The sequence below is a fragment of the Leptinotarsa decemlineata genome, unplaced genomic scaffold (genome assembly GCF_025532065.1).
Source record: "Leptinotarsa decemlineata unplaced genomic scaffold, Ldec_3_MD MMD2_P_RNA_scaffold_9, whole genome shotgun sequence".
Taxonomy (NCBI): Eukaryota; Metazoa; Arthropoda; class Insecta; order Coleoptera; family Chrysomelidae; genus Leptinotarsa; species Leptinotarsa decemlineata.
In genome coordinates this window covers 10,719,021-10,739,156 of record NW_027412536.1, presented here as the reverse complement: position 1 = coordinate 10,739,156, position 20,136 = coordinate 10,719,021, and the positions used below count along the sequence as shown (strand labels likewise).

At 32.9% G+C, this 20,136-nt stretch overlaps 1 protein-coding gene across 3 annotated transcripts in view; it reads left to right on the top strand.

The window, feature by feature from the left end:
* Positions 1 to 17,387, top strand: part of Hk (potassium voltage-gated channel subfamily A regulatory beta subunit hyperkinetic) — a 190,666-nt gene extending 173,279 nt beyond the window's left edge. Inside the window, exons 9-11 of one of the 3 annotated variants that reach the window (XR_012464408.1) lie at positions 730 to 860; positions 7,770 to 9,437; positions 9,702 to 17,387. Coding sequence is in view for 1 of the 3 variants with exons in the window: in XM_074170605.1 (XP_074026706.1) it covers positions 730 to 831 (102 nt within the window). In the remaining 2 variants the exon portion in view is untranslated. Of the gene's footprint in view, positions 1 to 729; positions 861 to 7,769 lie in introns of all 3 variants that reach the window. The other 2 variants (XR_012464407.1, XM_074170605.1) reach the window with 2 other exon arrangements.
* The last annotated feature ends 2,749 nt before the right edge of the window (positions 17,388 to 20,136 follow it).

Genomic DNA, 20,136 nt, shown 5'->3' with positions numbered 1-20,136 from the left:
CGTGAAATGAATTTACAATAAAATAAAAATGAACGAAAATTTAAAATTGAACAATTAAAAATGAAATTTAAAAAAAAATCAAACAAAGTAACTTCAAGACGTTTCAATTGTTAGCATTCACAATTGTCTTCGGGTGATAACTGGACAATTTCTTCAAGAAATGACTATTTATGAGTCATTCGAACGCTTTCACCTATCCCCTTTTCCTCTCTTCGCTTCACCGGTTTAGTGGGGGTTTACCGTTTTCCCGCTTGATTACAGGTTTCATATATTGCGTATCTCTATGCTAGCTCTGCTGAATGCGTTACTGAATAACATATTTGCAGCTTCTTTGAACTTCTTTTTAAACCAATGTTCCTCCCTGTGGATGATCTCACCTTGGACCACTTGATGCTTAGACCCATCAACAGAACATGAAGTAACTTGGTTTGAAATATTTTTTTTATTTATTTTCAATTAAATTTTAAATAATGTTTTTGCTCAATTTCATTTCATTTCAATTTCAAAAGAAATATTTAATGTTTTCAGTAACCTAAAAACCAGTTATAAAATTGTTCTCTGATGAGAATTTTCACAAGGTATAACAGGAAAATTCTAATGAACATTTGAAGTATACTATAACGAAGGGAAAGATCGAACAATCATTTTCGACTGGAACAATGCTTGTGAAAATTAATGTATGATATGCATTATGAAAATCCAAACTGAATTAAAATTCATTCGTTTCAGTTAATCCCTAAATTGAACACCACTATGGTCACCGAAATCGAACGTATTTTAGAAAATAAACCAACCAGACCTCCGATGGTTTCAACCCTAGCGCTTAGATGACAATCAATGTGCCCCCCTGGTTCCATCAGGTGAGTATATACTAGTTCCTATTATGGACTTCCTTTCAAAAATTTTTCTGCATCAAGCTATGAAACATGAATATTATTCATGTAAAATCAACACTGAGCTATGAATATTTTGATTTTTTCAATTCAACAACTCTATTCAGTCTTTTAACACATTTTATTGTTAATCTGTGAAAAGAATTTGACCCGAAATAATAATAATAACAATAATAATAATAATATATGTTTATATTCTCATACACTGACATAAATTACATGGAGTGCTATCGAAAATAAACCAGATAATCACAGAAGCCATAGAAATCTATAGCTTGTTCGTGATTAGACTATGTTGTGAATTAAGTGTATAATTACTTTTACATTAGATTCACATTTCATTCAAAAATAATGAGTGATCAATTGATTTATAAATAAATAATAAATAAACCTAATAACAGAAAGACTAGTTACAGACAGAATACATAGTTATTTTCATCTACTCAATAATTGCTTAGATCAAATTGCTGTTTGGAATACATAGTTTGATTAATGAAGTCAGAAAAAAGTTCTTTCGGTATTCAGAATAAATGTCTTCTCTCTTAAACATAGAAAAACCATTGATATTTTTCATTTTTCCTGGTAATATTTGGTATAAGCGTGGTCCGAAATATGTTGCGTTTCTTTGTCCTACAGTTTTGTCACATCGTGGTGCATTTTAAGAGTTTCCCTTTTTCCTAATATTGTAGCAGTGAATGATTGGTTCTATTTTGATATTTCCTTTTTTAACATTACTCGTTATGCTCATACAAAAAAGTTGTCGAATATCACATACACTTCTTTAGATAAGGCCTCAGTTAGATGAGTTTTTTTTCTATTAAATATAATTTTCAGTATCCATTTTTGTAATTTTTCATTCCTTATTTAAAAGAATCGGGCAAATTTCGGATATGCAGTTGGTTAGTACCTCGTCCACTAGATGGAGTGGCATTTTGTTGTTCGCTCCAACTTAGGAAGAGGAATGAAATACTATGAAAGAATTCCGATTTTCAATCTACGCCGATGACACGGCTCTCCTCTCATCTTCCATGGGTCGGGAGCTCGGGAGCTCGGGATCGTCTATATGCAACGTGCATTGGGCGACCTCGAGCGCTGGTACCTCGAATGGAAGATCCGAGTGAATCCGGAAAAAACTCAGGCAATAACCATGGGAAGAACGATAGCTTCTCCGGCCATGAAAGTGAGAATCTCTGGAAGGGAGATTGATTGGCAAGCGCGGGTCAAGTACCTAGGTCTTATTATAGACCGTAGGCTCACCTGGAACCCGCACCTGTTAAGCGTGAAGGCAAAGATCCAGGGTCGGGTGGCAAGCCTGTACCCTTTGATCAATAGAAAATCTGAGCTGAGCCTAAAGAACAAAATCACGATCTATAACATGATGTTCAAGTCTGTCATCATGTATGCTTCAGGCGTTTGGGGACAAGCGGCTCCGACTAACATCTCCATCTTGGAGACTTTACAAAATAAAATTTTACGGATGATTGTGAATGCTCCGTGGATCGTGCGGACAAATTTTCTATTTGGACGAAACTTGGTATGACACTCACGACAGTTACGAAAGAGTGGACTAATGGTTCGAGAATGTGTACGCCTAACATGCCTGCAAACAAAGGATCGCGACTAATCATTGTGCATTGCGGAGAAAGTGAAGGATGGGTTCCGAATTCTTTGAAATTATATGGAAAAAAACTTGAGGACTGCAATGTTGACTATCATAAGAACATGGAAGCTAATATTTTCGAGGAATGGTTTGAAAACACACGGATTGTTGGTAGGTAGGTAGGTAGGTTGCACTATATTGTTTACTTGAACTACACGTTGGGAGAGCATAATGTTTCGAGATTTCATTTCAAAACATATATTTCCATATATACAGTCTTATTTTGAAATGTTACTTTAGTCGACATAATCTGTTATAATTTTTTCTATGAGAATGAACATTGACAACAAGAGACAAATTCGAATCTACGATGTGTACTATTCTAAATATTACTTTAGATAAGTCAATATGAGCCTATATGAGTAGGTGAAAATCCTGAGCATAGAAAGGTGATTCAGGCAATTTGTTCTCAAGCTGATTCGTTTTCGATGTTTTTATAAACACTGGAGTTTATTCTGTTCTTCTAATGAACAACAGGATTTTCATGAATATTTTGAAAAAAATTTTGAAGTTGTTTACTATAATAGGTCTTGTTTACTATAATAGGTCTGATGACTGACATAAAATAAGTTTATTGACCTCCCATAGTTAATTTTTTTATAAAGGTCCAGTTCGAGAAATTCATTCAAAAGTATCGGTGTTCATGAAATTTTTCAGGTTTTCATAGTGAATGCAGAAAAAATGAAACACCTTTTTTCCATAATTATATCGTAATAACAGCATATATATTGAATTTAGGCGAAGAAAACCCAATGCACTTGACTTTTGCTTGATCGGATAAAAAGGTAAAACGAATTTCAGGTTTTCCCCAAGTTCACAATATCAACACATCAAAACTGTATGCTTTTCGTTTTTCTATCGGCTATTGCTTATCAGCTTAGAACTTCATCCAGGTCACTTGTTATCCCATCCTTCGTCAGAAAACAATGATTCTGATGTCTTGTCAAAGTTTGACGTTATTGCCAATCCTTAAGAGACTTAAGCGGTGGTTTAAGTGGTAGGAAAGAAGGCAGCCTACTGATTTCTTTTCAAGAAAGATCAAACAGAATAGAATTTCACACTGAACTGTGAGGGAGCATTATAGTATGATACTGCAAGAGGGTGAAATGAAGCAACAATTATGAATATCCTTGTGATCAGTGATAATGGGCACCACAAATGGAATGATTGTTCAAAATATGTATCTGAAGCCATCACAAGCAATTATATTCTCGATTCTATTATCTTTCATTCAGTACTACTTGAAAATTCTTTCGTGGTTGCAGTCCATATATCATTTAATAATGAAATTTTTAAATTGGTAGTGGAAAACTGTGTACCTACCAGATTCATTGTTAGAGGCAATGTCTCACTTTGTGAGATAAATGAGTTTTCATCCATACAATTTCAAATGAACATCAAAAACATTTTCAGTGAAAACTTTCTGACAAACCAGATATTCTATTTCTTGAATGATGCTCAAAAAAACTTTCTTCGGTATGATTCGTTTTTTAACCTTCGAAGTTGATCCTGAACTGTATTATTTAATGAAGTATCTTCTCAGTCTTTATAGAAACATTAATGAGTAATATTGTATCAACTCGTCGTATTACATAATTTTTACTGATATTCTTCATTGATATAAAATCTTTCAAAAACAGCTGAAATCATTTTGATGACTAAGATTTCTATCAACTCATACAGGACGACCTCATGTACCTATTTATTTCAGCTATAAAAGAGAAACTAGAATACATTGTGAATACATTATAAAAAAGGGTTAATGACCACATTATAAGACATACAATAAAAAGTTATTAGTGAAACTTCATCCTGAGATAATACACATATAGGTACTTTATTGATTATGACGTTTTGGCTCTTTTCAACTGAAAATTATCAAAAACTATTATTAGTTGTTTACTAGTTGAAAATAATATTTGCAGATACAGTGAGCGCAAGGAAAAAAAATAGATACATCTTTTTCAAAAATTATCAAAATCACCTGAAGGTATTTTACCACGTAAGGCCTTCTCCTTTAATTTTTGTGAAATTATTACTATCTATTGAAATCTATTACTATTGTTCACCTTGTCCAATTCTGACAATGCTGTGAAATTATATGTTGTCAATGTAGAAATTCACGGCATCTTCAGAGGTCTTCAACCACTTGCACCGGCGAAACTTCAGGACTAAATTCAAACAGACGTTGGCCTGAAAACTCAATCAGATGCAGTTTTTCATTTTGTTTAATATGTTGTTCTTTCAAAAATGCTTTCTTTCCTACCCTGCAAAATGAAACTAGCACAATTATATATCAAAATCGATAAATAATAATGAGTTATTTTAAATTTGGCTCACTCAATATGAGCAAAATTGGTTCAACGTTTCCATTTATTTTCCTTGTGTGCATTTGCTTTTTATTGCTATTTATTCTTCACCTTATTTGTGAGTTTTCAAGATCCGATTTAGTACACTTTAAAAAAACATCAAACTGATGAATGATGAAAAAGTAATCTAGCAAATTTTCTTGTCATTTTTTTATTTCTGTCTACAATGTTTCATAGATATTTGATTTAAACATATGGACGCATAGGTACTTCAAATCAATAAGATTTTTTAGGGTTAACTCTTCATTTTCAATCAATAATAATATTCACTATATCTCGTTCAAATTCATGAGATAGGTACATGATGAGAAAATGTAATACAAACAAATATTGAAATAAAAAACCATAAAAGCAAGGAATATTGCTTGAATGTGCAGAATGCACAAGTGAGTTTTTGTGTATAACTACGTTCACTAGGCATTATAAAGGATAATTTCTAACAACCAATGTTGTCTGTCTACACACCATTTTCATCAAACGTTATCAAAACGAATTATCATTGCTTAACCTTTTAAAAGGGTGATTAGCGTTGTAAAACCGGATTTATTGACTAGTGTGAAATCTACTTTGAAAGGTATAATTTAGTGTACCTATGCAATTAAATTGCCAAGCATATGCATTAAAGAATACTAAAATGTAAGTTTGCAATCGATATAGAAATTTTAGGGCCGACTCGAGGAAGAATAAAATGGGAACTCCTGGGATAACAGTTTTTTTCATTTTACTCTATGCACAGTCACATTACAAACGTCAAAATAACAGGATCCGAGAACGACAGTATTCCTGTCATCATAAGATGTGTTTCCTCAGTCAGTTAAATGTTATGATGGCAATGATGGTAGTCGGGAGCGGGTTTCGTAAAAATAAATGTGTAGTTAGGCTTGATTCGTGTAAATACTTCCCAGAGACTAGATGCTAATCTCGATTGTTATAACAACGGACGTGATGCTCGTGTTAGCGGAGATAGAGGCAGAAGTACAAAAGTCGGCCACCGCGTAATATAAACCGTATAATTAAACAGTAAGTTTTCGTATTCATAACTTTGCATATACAAGAAATTAACGATTCAATATTTCTTTAAATACTTTGCCCACTCAAAATGCCTGTCGATTCCGTTCTCAAAATTTAAAATATTATCAAGAATAATATATAAACAAAATTTATAAATACTAAATAGTAATTATGATGCACTGTTTGGAACCTTTGGTGTAGTAATGAATATTACTGGAGTTTTTTTTCCAACACCAAATCGTTATTTTTAACACCTCGACACGTGTTTCGATCACCAAGTGATCATCTTCAAAGAGGAAGATTAAAACTAAGGACTAGTGCGAGCTAATCCTATTTATGCTATAAAGGTAACTCAAACAGGTAAACCATCCAGGCATACCAACCTAAATTAATTTTACAATTTTGCCTTATCTATTATTTTACAATATATGTTTATATAAAACAATTTTCAGCTATATAAAAATCAATTTCACAATATTGCCTATCCAAATTTATTTTTGCAACGTGTCCTTATGTAGTAATCAGTAAACCCAACAACATTATTTTATTTTATTTCAACAAGCTATATAGTATGCTCTTTGGTATAGGTCCGTCATCGTTATTCATAATATTATTGTGTTTACTTATTTCTACACTCTCATAGGCATCTAGTTGCCTGTTGTTGTTAACTTGTCTAACTAATCTTAATGAACTGAAGTCTATGGAATGGTTTTGTTGCAAAATATGAGGGGCGACTGCTGATTTTTCAGGTCTTCCATATTTTAAGTGTTCTATGTGTTCCTTATTTCTTACTTTAATAGATCTTTTTGTCTGTCCATAATATTTTGCATCGCAGTCCTTATATTCAATTTCGTAAATTCCAGACTTTTCCGAATTCTCGACTTTGTCTTTTGGACTTCCCAAAAGGCTCTGTAGTATGACTTGTTTTAAAAACCACCTTCATACCTAATTCCTTGAAAATCTTTCCAAAGTTCCTCGTATATTGGTGGTATGGAACTGAGATGTATTTATCTTGGTTTTTGTCCTTTCTGAAAATCGAGATTTCGTTCATCCTTAACCTAAACTTCTTTTTCTTTATTATGTCATCTACAATCCCCCTCGAGAAACCGTTAGTGGTTGCTATTTCCTGTATTGTTCGTCTTTCTTTTTTGAACCTATCATGTGTTAGAGGGAAAGTCAAAAGACGATGCACTAAAAAATTCAACCCAGCACGTTTATGCTGTCCACAGTGATGTGAACTGTCAGGAATATACCTGTACGTGCTTGTTTCTTTTCTAAATATATCGTATTCTAACCCTCCATATTGGCTCCTCATTACCAAAACGTCAAGAAATGGTAGTTGTCCCTTATTTTCTAACTCATATGTGAATTTTATTGATGGACGGATTGATGATGATGATTGATACATGCAAAGACGGAACTATTCTCAGTAGTATAGATGACGCCAACTTGATTGCTGAAACGTGTGTCGAGAAGACTTTTGTACTTCTGGTACATGGAAGCATTGTTTGTTTTGGATTCTTTTCTATGCCAGAGAGATCTATTTTTCAAAACTGAAACTTGTTTGAACAGACCGACCGACCAGTATTCATTTTACCAGTAGGTGTTATTGGGTCGATAAGTGACTCTTCCTCAATAAAACTTCCCCAATTATAAATATGAGTATCTGTGTCAGGGAATGTACTTCATATTATTGGATAGTAATTTCTATTCTTATTTTCTATCAAAATTTCCATAGTTTCATTACACTCAAATGAATCTGATCTTGAAAATTCATCGCTATTTCATTTTTTATGGTTTATTGTCGATGATTTTGAATTTGATTTTGTTTTTTAGTGGCAACCAGGGAGGCACTAGTAACGCCGAAAGTCCCAAAGGTGATGACATCAGCAACGCTGACACTGATACTAAAGACAGCCAGAAACTTCCCTTCTGCGAGATTCAGTGACAAAAAGTTTCCGAGTTTGTCAAAACTCGTAAAAGCAAAACTCCTGACGAGAAGCCAATCAAAGAAAAAGTTCGATGGTCCTATAGTCCTGAAGAAGGGCCCAAGTGCACTACTGAAACATTCATCGGAAAGAAAAAAGAGAAAAAGCCAGCTCAAAGTCCGGTACCAGTATGAAAAAGACAGATCGATCGGGAGGTGCTCATTTGAATCTTTGCGCATTGTTGTCGTTGTTGATGACGTCAAGTGAGAATTTTGAAATAACGAAATTTTTGAAAGGTGGGGATGCGAATAATCTTCCCAAATATCTTCAACGCTTTCTACTGAATATTATCCTTTGGGGTGAATTTAAAAACAATAACAGCCCAATTATTGAAACGTAGGATATGAATCGGGTAGTTGACGATTTTATACTCTTTATATTTCCATAGATGAGTTGATCAGAGATTTAGTGCAATTTCCAGTATAACATTCAAAATAAATTTTCTCTAATTTTTTTTATTGTATTTATGATAATAATAATAGGAGGTGAAACTTACCATCAACTTTCATTTTCACTGATTATGATATTGATTATGTTACAAAAATATGTTCAACTGTTTTCGTTGACATCTCACTAGTTTATTCAGACGACTCAAAATTCCATAACTTCTTCAAACTATCCAAAACAAATCCTTGCAAACAGTAAAGTTCCGACACGATAATTTTTTTTAAAGTTGTTATGTAGAAGTAATAATAATGTATTCATCGAATTATCGATCAGGAATCGTATCCGTATATTCTTCTATTTTTGAATACTCAGTAAAAAACCATTCAAAAATATTGAAAACAGTGTTTCATAACTGTGAATCTAGAAAACCAATTATTAAAAATCGATAAATTAATGATACTGGGATGAAAAAGTGAAATGGTGAAGTGCATTAATTATTTCCACAATTTGAAGTGAATTATCACTGTATATACAGGATATTTCATAATTGATTTCATGTTGATCCTCAAGGACGATAATCTTGGATGATTTTAGGAAAAATTCTTCATAAAACATGAATATACAGAGTTACTCAATATTCATCAGTAACGTACCTGGTAACATGCTTTGCCATATTTTTTATCCAAAACATGATACGCCACTCTCTTTTTCCAAATAAATATTATTTTTGTAATTACTCTCTATTTACTGACAAATATGTTCTTCTGCCTCATATTCATCGGGCGAATGGTCTCAGAGGTAGAAAATAATATGCATTGATTTGCTTGTTCCTATGCGAAATCAGCCGTTGAAGTAGAGTAGGATTATTTTGTGAGTAGACGCATCCAGAGTGCTAATTTTGTTGTCACCATAAACAATTTTGACGCTTCTCTAGCTCCATACATGATATTACTTACGTCATAGAATCTTGTTTATTGAAAGTAACATGGTAAATTTTACAAATACCGAAATAACAAACACGCATTAAATGTAGGAGCCACAGAAGATTATGTGAAATGGGACACGTTGAGAACCATCAATTCATTATTTGAAAGGAGCACATCGGACTGCAGGAACTCTTGCAATTGAGGTAGCTATTTCGAATTCAGTTGACGAAAATCCTGAAATAAGTAAGAGGCAAATTACCAATAATTTCAATATCGTCCTTATTCTAGTGTGGATGTATTAAATTCCTATCACATTCAACGGCTTCAGGCTCTACTTCCTCGATACTTTCACTCACGAGTGTATTTCACTATTGGTTTCTCCAAAAAGTGACAGGAAAATTTCATCCACAAGCGAAGCTAGTTTCACTAAAAACAGAATCGAAAATTTTCATAAAAATCATTTTCAGGACGAGGAAAATCCTCATGCAATCATGGAATCGTATCACCAGGAGCAGTCCTCATCAAATTTCTGAAGATTGATCAAATTATTGAAGATTGCCTATTGTATTGGACTTTTTTCACCACGCAGAATGATTGAACATACTTATCGTTGATTTCTTGAAGATAATTCGACAATTCTGTTACATAATTGAGGACGCCGACACTTTAAGTATGCACAATACCAGTTACTTCGATTATGCATACACAAAATTGGTATCATCATTTTCAAGCCATGTTTTACGTAATTAAAGAATATTACGTGCTTGCTGGTTAGATTTTTTTCAATACTGTCAACAGAACATGTCTAACGCACACTAAACACTGATCATATGTCCGACAAGAGAGGAGGAGCCTGTCTTCCGATGACGTATACGTGAGAGAAAGTGAAGCCAAACAAACTGTTGCCGTTACGCGTTAGGTAACGAAGAAGTTCACCCTCCCAAAAGAAGGGAGAAATAATGTTATTTGATTCACCAAACATAATAACAACAACTTGGTTACCAAGTAAAACACAATGTATATACTACTTCTCGTAGGCAACATCATGGACTTTTGTTGAGGTGGTGTTAGTTAAACTGAAAAAAGCTTCACCTGGGCTCTTAGAAAGATACATAAATGATGTTTGGCTCCCGATTCTAGCCTATTTCATTATGCGATACAGCAATAACAAATTGGAAAGTCATGACAACTATATCTGAATAAATACGAAAAAGATATTCACTCATGGGTTTTTGGCTAAATTATAGTGGGCAGAAGATTCACACACATACCCTTCATGTGTTTCAATAGAGAGAGAGAGAAAGAGATATGATCCATAACATTTCTCTCGATTAGATATTGCTGAGTCATATATATGTATTGAAGTCAGTATGAGCCATGGGCCATTATATGTATCGCAGTCGCACAAAACCGGCCTCAGAAAATTTTTAGCAAATTTTACGTCTATTTGTCAAATATATTTCCAGATTCATGTTTATTTTTCCCATCATAAATTCATTTTTTCATTATGTTCATATTCCTATGGAAATAATTCACCTCTCAAGCTAATAGTTTGTGGAAATATAATCAATTCTCAAAGTGACAATAACTTTGTAAAAGAAAAAAATTTATGTAAAATATCTTCATTTTCATTACCAAGACAACATCTCACAACTGCAACTATTCACTTGTTCAGAGCTGATCAAAAGATACCCTCATTCCGGAGACCACATAAAAATCCTCATATTCCATGCAGATCTAACATTTTGACTCATGGTACCGTAGTTCATTCACCGGAAAACTGTAAAGAGTAAAATCCCCAACAATTCACGAAAACTAACAAAATTTATCATTGAAATTTCTTGAACATAGACAAATTGTGAAAGCTCAAGAAGCAGACTATTTGGTTAACATCAGTCGTACACTAGATCACTAGATAATCATCATAGACGTGGTGTTATGAAGATGAATGAAATTAAATTTGATTCGCAATTTTCGCATGAATAATCTTTCTATACCAAAAGTGAAGTAGCTTTACCGGCAATTACAACAGCTACACGTTTACTGATTTAAATTGATGGATAAAGCCGATACTACGTGGTAGGAAATCATCATGAAAAATGAGAATTGAAACTTTATGGTTTATATCACTTTTATTTGTAACTAACGTTACTGCAGTTTCATCCTATAAAGACATTTTCAAACGTATACATTAAACTAAAAATTACTGATTACATTAGCCCTTATATAACACCACTGTAGGTAATAACAGAGGTACTTAACTTAATTTGGTACCTGTGACAATGTGAATACGCAGGTTACACCCGCAATGCGTATGCTTGTGAATTTCCAAGGATTCCAAATAATTCGGGAACTTGTGGTTGCATCCCAAGGAATGATTCGACGTTTTCAAACCATTCCTTCTGTATTCTGTCTTTAGTCTTTATTATTCCCTCATCACTGTTTTTAATATAGCTAGGGCTTGCAGAAGTTTGCCCTATGTCCGAGTGTCCCTAATTTGAAAAGTGTAAAGCTTAAAAGTTATGACAAATATAGGATAACTGTACATTTTATGATGAAATGGGATCGTAGGATGTCCCCTTTAGCCGTAGATCGAGGCCCGAACACTTCACTTTTTACTACTGAAGACTGTGTTAAAACAAGTGGCATTTGGAACATGAAACATTACGTACTTATCTAAACTAAGTTAAGAAATAGGCAAATAGTTGATGAAAAGTGAAAACGTCAAACGTGTTTCAACATCAAAATGAGGTTATGAGTTGTTTGAAGTTAGAAAATGTAATAAATTTGTTGTGATAAAAAGACGTCACAAAAAAATAAATAATTTTCGATAGAAAACGTTTTTTCTGGTGCATGCCTATTTTTTCCAAGACCAGCGATATTTGTTCGTTTCGGCATCACAAAAAGTATTCATCCATATTGGAATTAATAGATATATACCTACAGGGTGTTTACAAAGTGAGCGAAAATTCCCAGAAAGATCATGGCACGTTTGATACTTTCTTCAACTCATTAGTGGCAGTGAAATCGTTAGGTGACGAATGCTAGGAGGAAAATGGGTACATACATCTCAGTCATCGAGATATGAAATTCTAGGGTAAAATTAAATGTCGATGTCATCTAAGGGAATGAATTTAGTTATCAACAATGTGAATTATTATGTTATCATGTATATCAAATTAGACAATTATATATTTTCTTCTCTCTTCGTTCTCACCTTATTACAGTCTGTGATAATTACTATATAATACGTTCAATTGTAAATTGTAATCCTACTTTGTTTATTATCAGTATAATATATATATATATATATATATATATATATATATATATATATATATATATATATATATATATATATATAAATATATACCACATTTTAAAATTTTATTCGTCGATAATCTACTCTTATATTACCCGTAACAGTTTGTGAACGCTATTTTTCATTATTCTGAATTATGGTAAACATGAAAATGAGTGGTCGATCATAAAAACAAATCAACCGATACCTGCGTATTACAAAATGTGAATAGATTAAGAAATAACAAGGTATGTTACAAAACTTCAAAGCTATTAGGAATATGAACTGATTCATCTTTAGAATAGTTCTTCATATTACTAAAATTCTGAAGTATAAAAAAAATTGTTTGTTCCTAACATTATTTTCTTATAAGTATTACAGCATCTTTTGGTGTTTCGAATGGATCCCAAATGGCAGAAAAAATGGAATAATTGTAGTTAATATAAGATCCAGGCAAACCTAAAATTTGATATCTATGTAAACATGGAAATATAAGAAGTACTCAACATATAGTTATAACTTTCAATTCCAAAGCCATCTTATCTCAATCAGCAAGTAGCTTTTCTCGAATTTCTCACAGCAGTATTTTCAAATAATGTTACCTTTCATCGGTGGAATTCCTATATTTTTCATATTCATTAACATGAATATTACTAAAGTTTCATCCCAACACCTGTTTCGATCACCTGTTTCGATCACCAAGTGATCATCTTCAAGAGGAAGAATAAACTTCGGTGTTGGGATAAAACTCCAGTAATATTCATTACTACACCAAAGGTTCCAAACAGTGCATCACAAGTATATTTATTTTCATGTTCAATTATTCTCTAAACAGATTAAAGTAGACATTTACGTTCGGAGATGCGAAAGTAGGATAATTCAGAAGGTAAAAAAACCAAAAATTAGTTCAGGGTCTCTTGGTATGTTCGATAACCCACCCCTCATGTGTTCTCTCGAAATCTAAAAGTTACGTTGACTTTCTGTTAGTTACGAATGTTCGAATATTTCAATTTGTTTTTCATAATTTGACACATTCAACTATGTAGGTGTTTTAGTACTGTATTAATTTTTATGATTACCAAATGAATTCAATCTCCAGCGATTCAAATCGCAACTTTTGCAGAGGCACCGCTCTTAGAACGCCTAAAGGATTGTTCTGTAGTGCATGTGTTTCGTCCTTTAAAAACCAGAACATTTCTGTCACTAGTATTCAATGACTCAAACATTGTCTTTCTTGTCGAAACCACATATTCAGTCGAGTTTGTATTGGGAAATTTTGCAAGAAATTCGTCAACACATGTCAGAGGAAAACCAAGTAACTCTCCCCATTGAGAATTCCTTCAAAAAAATCAGGTCCCATCAAATATCCATCAATGGTTCCGCACCAAACTTTAACACCTCACACAAACCTAAACCTCCTTTCTTTCATCCAATGAGAGTTCACGTCAGACCAATAGTGACAACTATGTTTGTTCATTATATCGTTGTTATGGAAACGACTTTCATCACTCCGTAATATTTTGTTCAGAAAACTGATCATAATCATGAATACGGGTGGACAATCATGTAATGAAGTTCAATTTTCTATCATCATCTCCTAAATATGGGAAAATATTCTTTTAAATTCTTTCTTGCTTCGCCATGAATACATATCATATCCAACTTTTCTGCACTTAAAAATTCAACCATTTCTCAATTTCACGAAAAACCTACAAAAAACTATACACTTTCGTCAAACCTGACAGGTTTTCTGACAAATCGATAAATATGTTATTGCATTTATTTTATCATATTCGTGGCCCTCTTCATAATATGCAATGAAAATTCCTGTTCTCATCAGTATTCAAAGGAAACTACAAATGCGCTATATGACTGATTCAGAATTTGATGCAGAATTCGAAGACAATTCGAAAAATCTGGGTTACCTTACAAAAAATTGGCGTCGGTGTCGCGACGCCCTAACGAAGGGCGCCTAATGTTGGATCTTTACGTAAATGAGAGTACCCTTTGACATCAAAATCGTCTGCTTTCAGATATTTGCCTGCGGAGTTTTATATGGGACTCCCTGTATACATTAATATATCTAGATTTTTTTACTGAAAATAAATAAAAAGTATTTCTATTTCAACCTGTATTGTACTGTATTTCACTTTCCTGAATTCTGAAGAAGTTATGAAGTACAAAACCAATGGTAAATTTAAGAATATATTTCATGTGGGAATTCCATCATTTTTGTTTCTCAATTGAGCTTCAAAAGCTTCTAGACCTGATAGACTTTTCAAATATCTAGTGCGAAACATGGTCATAGCTCGATTCAATCCTTATAAATCAAAATAAACGAACAATTGCATATGTACATAGAATTCGTATAAATAGATAAGCGCTGTAACAAACATTTTCAAATTGTATGAACAGATAGATATTCTCAATAGCCTCTTGCAATTATTACTGTTTTGAGGAATACTCCAATAAAGTGATCAATTTCTTCAATGAAGAATAGCAATTACCGAGATCTCGGAAAAATGTTTTGTCTGTTTCCATTACTGGAATGAGTGATACTGAATTTCTAAATGATATTTTCCTCTGCAGCACATGATTTATATTCGTGGCATATCACATCAGTGAAATAATAAATATATTGTATTATATTTTTCAAACTTCCTTATCTTCACTTTAGTATTTCAATAAGTAATAAAATCTCAAAATATGTTCTTTTTTGAATTTCATAAAAAATGTCCTCATTTGCTACTACCTTTTTTTTTTCATGAATCGAATAAGTTTAGTTGAAATATTCATGTTGAAGTTTAGGTCGATTGATTAAATAAAATTGTAATTACACATGCTTTCTGAGATGCATACTAGTTCTCTCAAAAATACTCAGTCTCACCTCTGTAAATATACTGATTGTAGTTTTTCTAACATAATTTCTCAGAAAAATTTGAAAATTCCATCCCTAGATAATGTTGAAACATAATCGAATATCTTGAAGTCGCTTCATTCTTCAATTTCAGATGCCCATAAATTCGAATATGGTCAGAAAAATTCAATCAGCTTGGTTTGGTTTTAACAAAAATGATTCGTCGAATGTATGAGGAACTGAGAAACGATACAAGGTTACATAATAAGTACTTTTTAAGAGAACTTGTAGACGTTAAGTTTTTTCAGAAAATGCATGATAAAATATAAAATGTACAATTTTATTCGATTCACTTCCATCTTCTACTTTTCATACGGATTTTAAGCAACGCTCTAAATTTGCCTTCAGACATATCATTATTAGCAATAATGTACTTTGTCTTTTTCAGGTGGGCAAAACTCAGTTGTTAAGAAATTAAAAATTCTTGTAAATAAATGATTTCGGAGGTGAACATCTTGATGTGAAGTTCAAAAATGAACGATTTGTTGATAAAATTGTAAATAATGTATAAAAAGGTTTACGCAGTTTTTCAAGGTTCATTCAAATTAGATTTGAATGGATTTCATCTTGTAGATTCATAGAATATATGAAGGATTGCCTGATATCTGGAGATTTACAATGAAGTATTCGAAGGAAAATGCCATGTTCAGTATTTATTGAAAAAATATGAAATTTGTTCAATTTGAATGCAAAAAAGAAGAAAATTGAATCTACTTTATAAAATACTCAACGAATACTTCAAGATCACTTTTAGGAGATTTATTTTTCAGCAGATTTGATAATTGAACTGGAATTATAAATGTCCTGTAAATAACCGACAGTATCCATATAGGAAAACTGACTTTGAGGTATATTATTGAAAATTGCATATATATTTTTCAATGCCTTTGGGATATTTCAAAAAGATATTGAAATCTCAGGATACAAATTGGGCAATTTTTTAAATTATATTAGTATTTATAGAGTGAATACAAAATTGAATCATTCTCAAAATCATTTCATGAAATGAAAACCTGTTCCTCTTGAACTTTATACAAACTAAAAAACAATACTTCTTAGGTGAGATTTTCATATTTCCAGATTCACAAGATAATTTCTTCATTATAAACCAATATATGTTGAATATTTAAATAATGATATAAAAAAAGTGTATGAAATGGAAAGTAGACAATAAAGTGCACGAGAACTGAACTGATTATAATTTATCTGTTTCAAATCATTATTCAGGTTTCGAACTTTAATGGGAATTCAAAAAGCTAATAATTTTCTGTTTTATTTCATGAAGAGATTGCACTTTATTAGTTTACATGTTATTGTTAATTATTCCAATAGTCTGTTATTCTTTGAATTTCCAAAGATTGTTATTAATTAGATATATTGTAGGCCTTAAGAGAGCTCAATATTTCAAGGTGTGTGACTCTACCAGATTATTTGTTTTTTTCTATGAAGTTTCCCAAATTCAAATTTATCTCAAACTAGTTCTGCTATTGGTAGCAATGAATGTGTCACTGTAAAGCTACACACATAGAATTGAATTCAATTTATAATAATAAGTATAGTGGCATTATGGAAACATTGTTTTGTTTCCACTACTTCAAGTATCTCTCGATACAAAAGTCTGTATCAATTTCGTAATTTCAAGTTCTCTGAGTATATACTTTCAAAATTTACATTAATGCTGCCTTGGACAAGAATTTCAAAATTATATTCGAATCCATCTTTAAAAAAGCATGTCCTATTTTCATCTGTAATGATTAACTCACAATTTTTTTCATCACTCTTGATCTCATTGGAAATGGTAACGAGTCGCCACACCCATTTTTTCTTATATACCTATTTATGCGTTTTCAATCGACCACTAGAGTTTATTTATTTGAAACTCGGTGGTATGTGCAATAACGACAGCTTGATTTTTTTATTAAAATATAACCTAATGATATTCGTTTTTATTGGTATCCCCTTTGTAATGAAAGAACCCATAAAAAAAGAGTTTAATCTGTTTTAAAAAATTCTATTTTTCCGTTAACTAGCTGTCGCACCCCTACGAACGACAACCCTCAGAAGTCGAAACTTGTGCGAGCTAAGGAATGACAATACGCAGGTTTATTCGAAACAAATATTTTCAGTTATCGCTTTCAGCTTATTCTTTAATTTACTGCATTTTCTGCCTTTGAAACATCTAAATAGCATTTATTTCTTCTGATTCATTCTAAACTTCAATAATCACGTTCGGAAATGGTAACAAATATAATCTGTTGCGGTATTGGACAGCAAAGTGCTGGTTCAGAAAATAATAAACTTGACTTTATTTTTAAACTCAAAAAAATAAATTAAGTTAAAAATCGGGAAAGACTTCCACCTACCTGATGAAACCGTTCGGAGCGTCTTCGTCAGCTTCTGGAAGGCTTTCAAACTTGCAAAACGTAAAAAATAAGCGGGTAATAATAATAAGCGGGTATTCACGAACGAAAAACCAACTTCGTCCCTTGCGGTGGTCAATTCAAGACTAACTTCTCTGCTCCATCTCGCGCATGTGTAGAATCGTGGAAGTCATTTCATCAGCGCGAAATATTTGAATACAAGAACAATTGAAAAATAAAAAAAACAAAAGAAATTTGCTTCGACCATATTATTATCAAGATTTTAACATTTAAGGACATACACAATAAAGAGAACTGTAACATTCTCCCCACTTTTGTTGAATTATATTCAACAAACTGAGCAGTGGTAAGGGGACACAACTTGTTAACAGGTCTCCTATAAATACCACTATTGGTTTTGACTGTCGCTACTCGAGATACTCCATCCAAGCCAGGATACAGATTTAAAACTCTAGCGGTACGCCACTGTAAGGGCGGCATATCATCTTGCTTTACTAAAACTAAATCACCCACCCTCAATGGAGATCCAGGAGAAGTCCATTTATTTTTTTGTTGTAGAGTACTTAAATATTCCTGGTGCCATCTGGCCCAGAAATCAGCATGCATTCTCTGCAACAATTGCCATCGAGATAGACAATTTAATTTCAAATGTTTCAAATCATAATCTGGAAGACAAGTTAGGGGTTCTTTCGTTAAGAAATGCCCCGGAGTTAAAACCGATAGATCGTTGGGGTCCGTACTTAGCGGGTAAAGTGGTCGAGAGTTCAATAACGCTTCAATTTGAATTACTAATGTATGTAACTCTTCAAAGGTGAGGATTTGAGAACCAATTACTCTCGCAAGATGAGTTTTAAAAGACTTAACTCCTGCTTCAACTAAGCCCAAAAATGACTACCAGTTGGAGGATGAAAAGACCAGATAATTTTCTCACTTTCAGTAACGTTTTTCATTATTTCCAAAATATATTTATTTGCTCCGACGAAATTCCGTCCGCAATCGCTAAATACATGAGAACAACGTCCACGTCTCGCCATGAATCGGCGCAAACCCGCCAAAAAAGCTTCCGTTGTCATATCCGATATCATTTCTAAGTGTACAGCTTTCGTAGCAAAGCAAATGAAAACACAAATATAATATTTGAAAGTTCTAGCTCCGCGGATTCTGACTAATTATTACATAAGGGGGAAGGGTGAATATCTGGTGATATTCACCATTAACAAAATTATATCGTTCTTCTAATCAGGGGTTTGTTCTTACCTGAAAGTTATAATAAGAAAAAGATTTAACGTGCTCTAGTGACTCCCCTTATCAACTATAATCCTGAAAACTAAAACACAAACTTTGCCTAGCTTGGGGGTAGGTTCTCTGTATAGCGGGTTCTGATATCATAAATAATTCCAAGTGAATCAAGCGAACCTGACTCATGAATTCGCCTTATTTATTATTGATTTTAGATCAATGAACATGAACATTTGAGATAGTACTCAAGGGAGATCTCACTTGCGTCTCACATTAGAATAATCAACGACATAAGCATATACAATTTCTTCTAACTCTTTCGTAGCACAACCCCATACAAATTATAATGATATTCTATTATTATACAATTTAAAAAAAAATAAATAAATAAGGAATTCAAAATAATTGTCTTATCGGCTAGACTTATCTGTTTCTGTCCAATATGAAGGTAGTGGACCTAATGTTTCTATTCAGGGTGGTGAGTCGGGATAAAAAGTCAGATCTCCTGGACTGGAACCAATCTATTCAGGGATGATCGTCTGGAGCGCAGGATAACACCTACCCATCAGGACTCATTCCGTGTAACAAAGATGACTTGAGTCAAGGGTAGTAGGCCCCAAACAATCTAGGGGTGGAAGAACAAACCCTAGGAGAAAACATCAATGAAAAAAATAATAAGGATTTTCGACCATCCAGAAGTAGAAAAAAAAAATAAGAAAATTCAACTTACGTGGAAGAAGGGTGGCTTGAAACGTAGCTGTCCTACGCAAGGACAGAAGACAAAGTGCCGGTAAACACAAAAAAATATCCGACTAAGTCGATAGCTAGAGGAGTAAAAAAAACCAACTCAACGGAATGATTCCAACAGGAACTGTAAATCCATTCACCAATTACTTCCTCAGCACAAATTTCACGTCTTGAGAATTTATCCTCAAATTAGAGAAGAGCAAAACAAAGTTAAACTCGAGACGACATCGGCACAAGTGATATTTCCACCTAAATCAAGTAGGATGTGTTTTTTTCATTTTTTTGCTTTCTTTCCTTTTAGTTCAGTATATTTATAA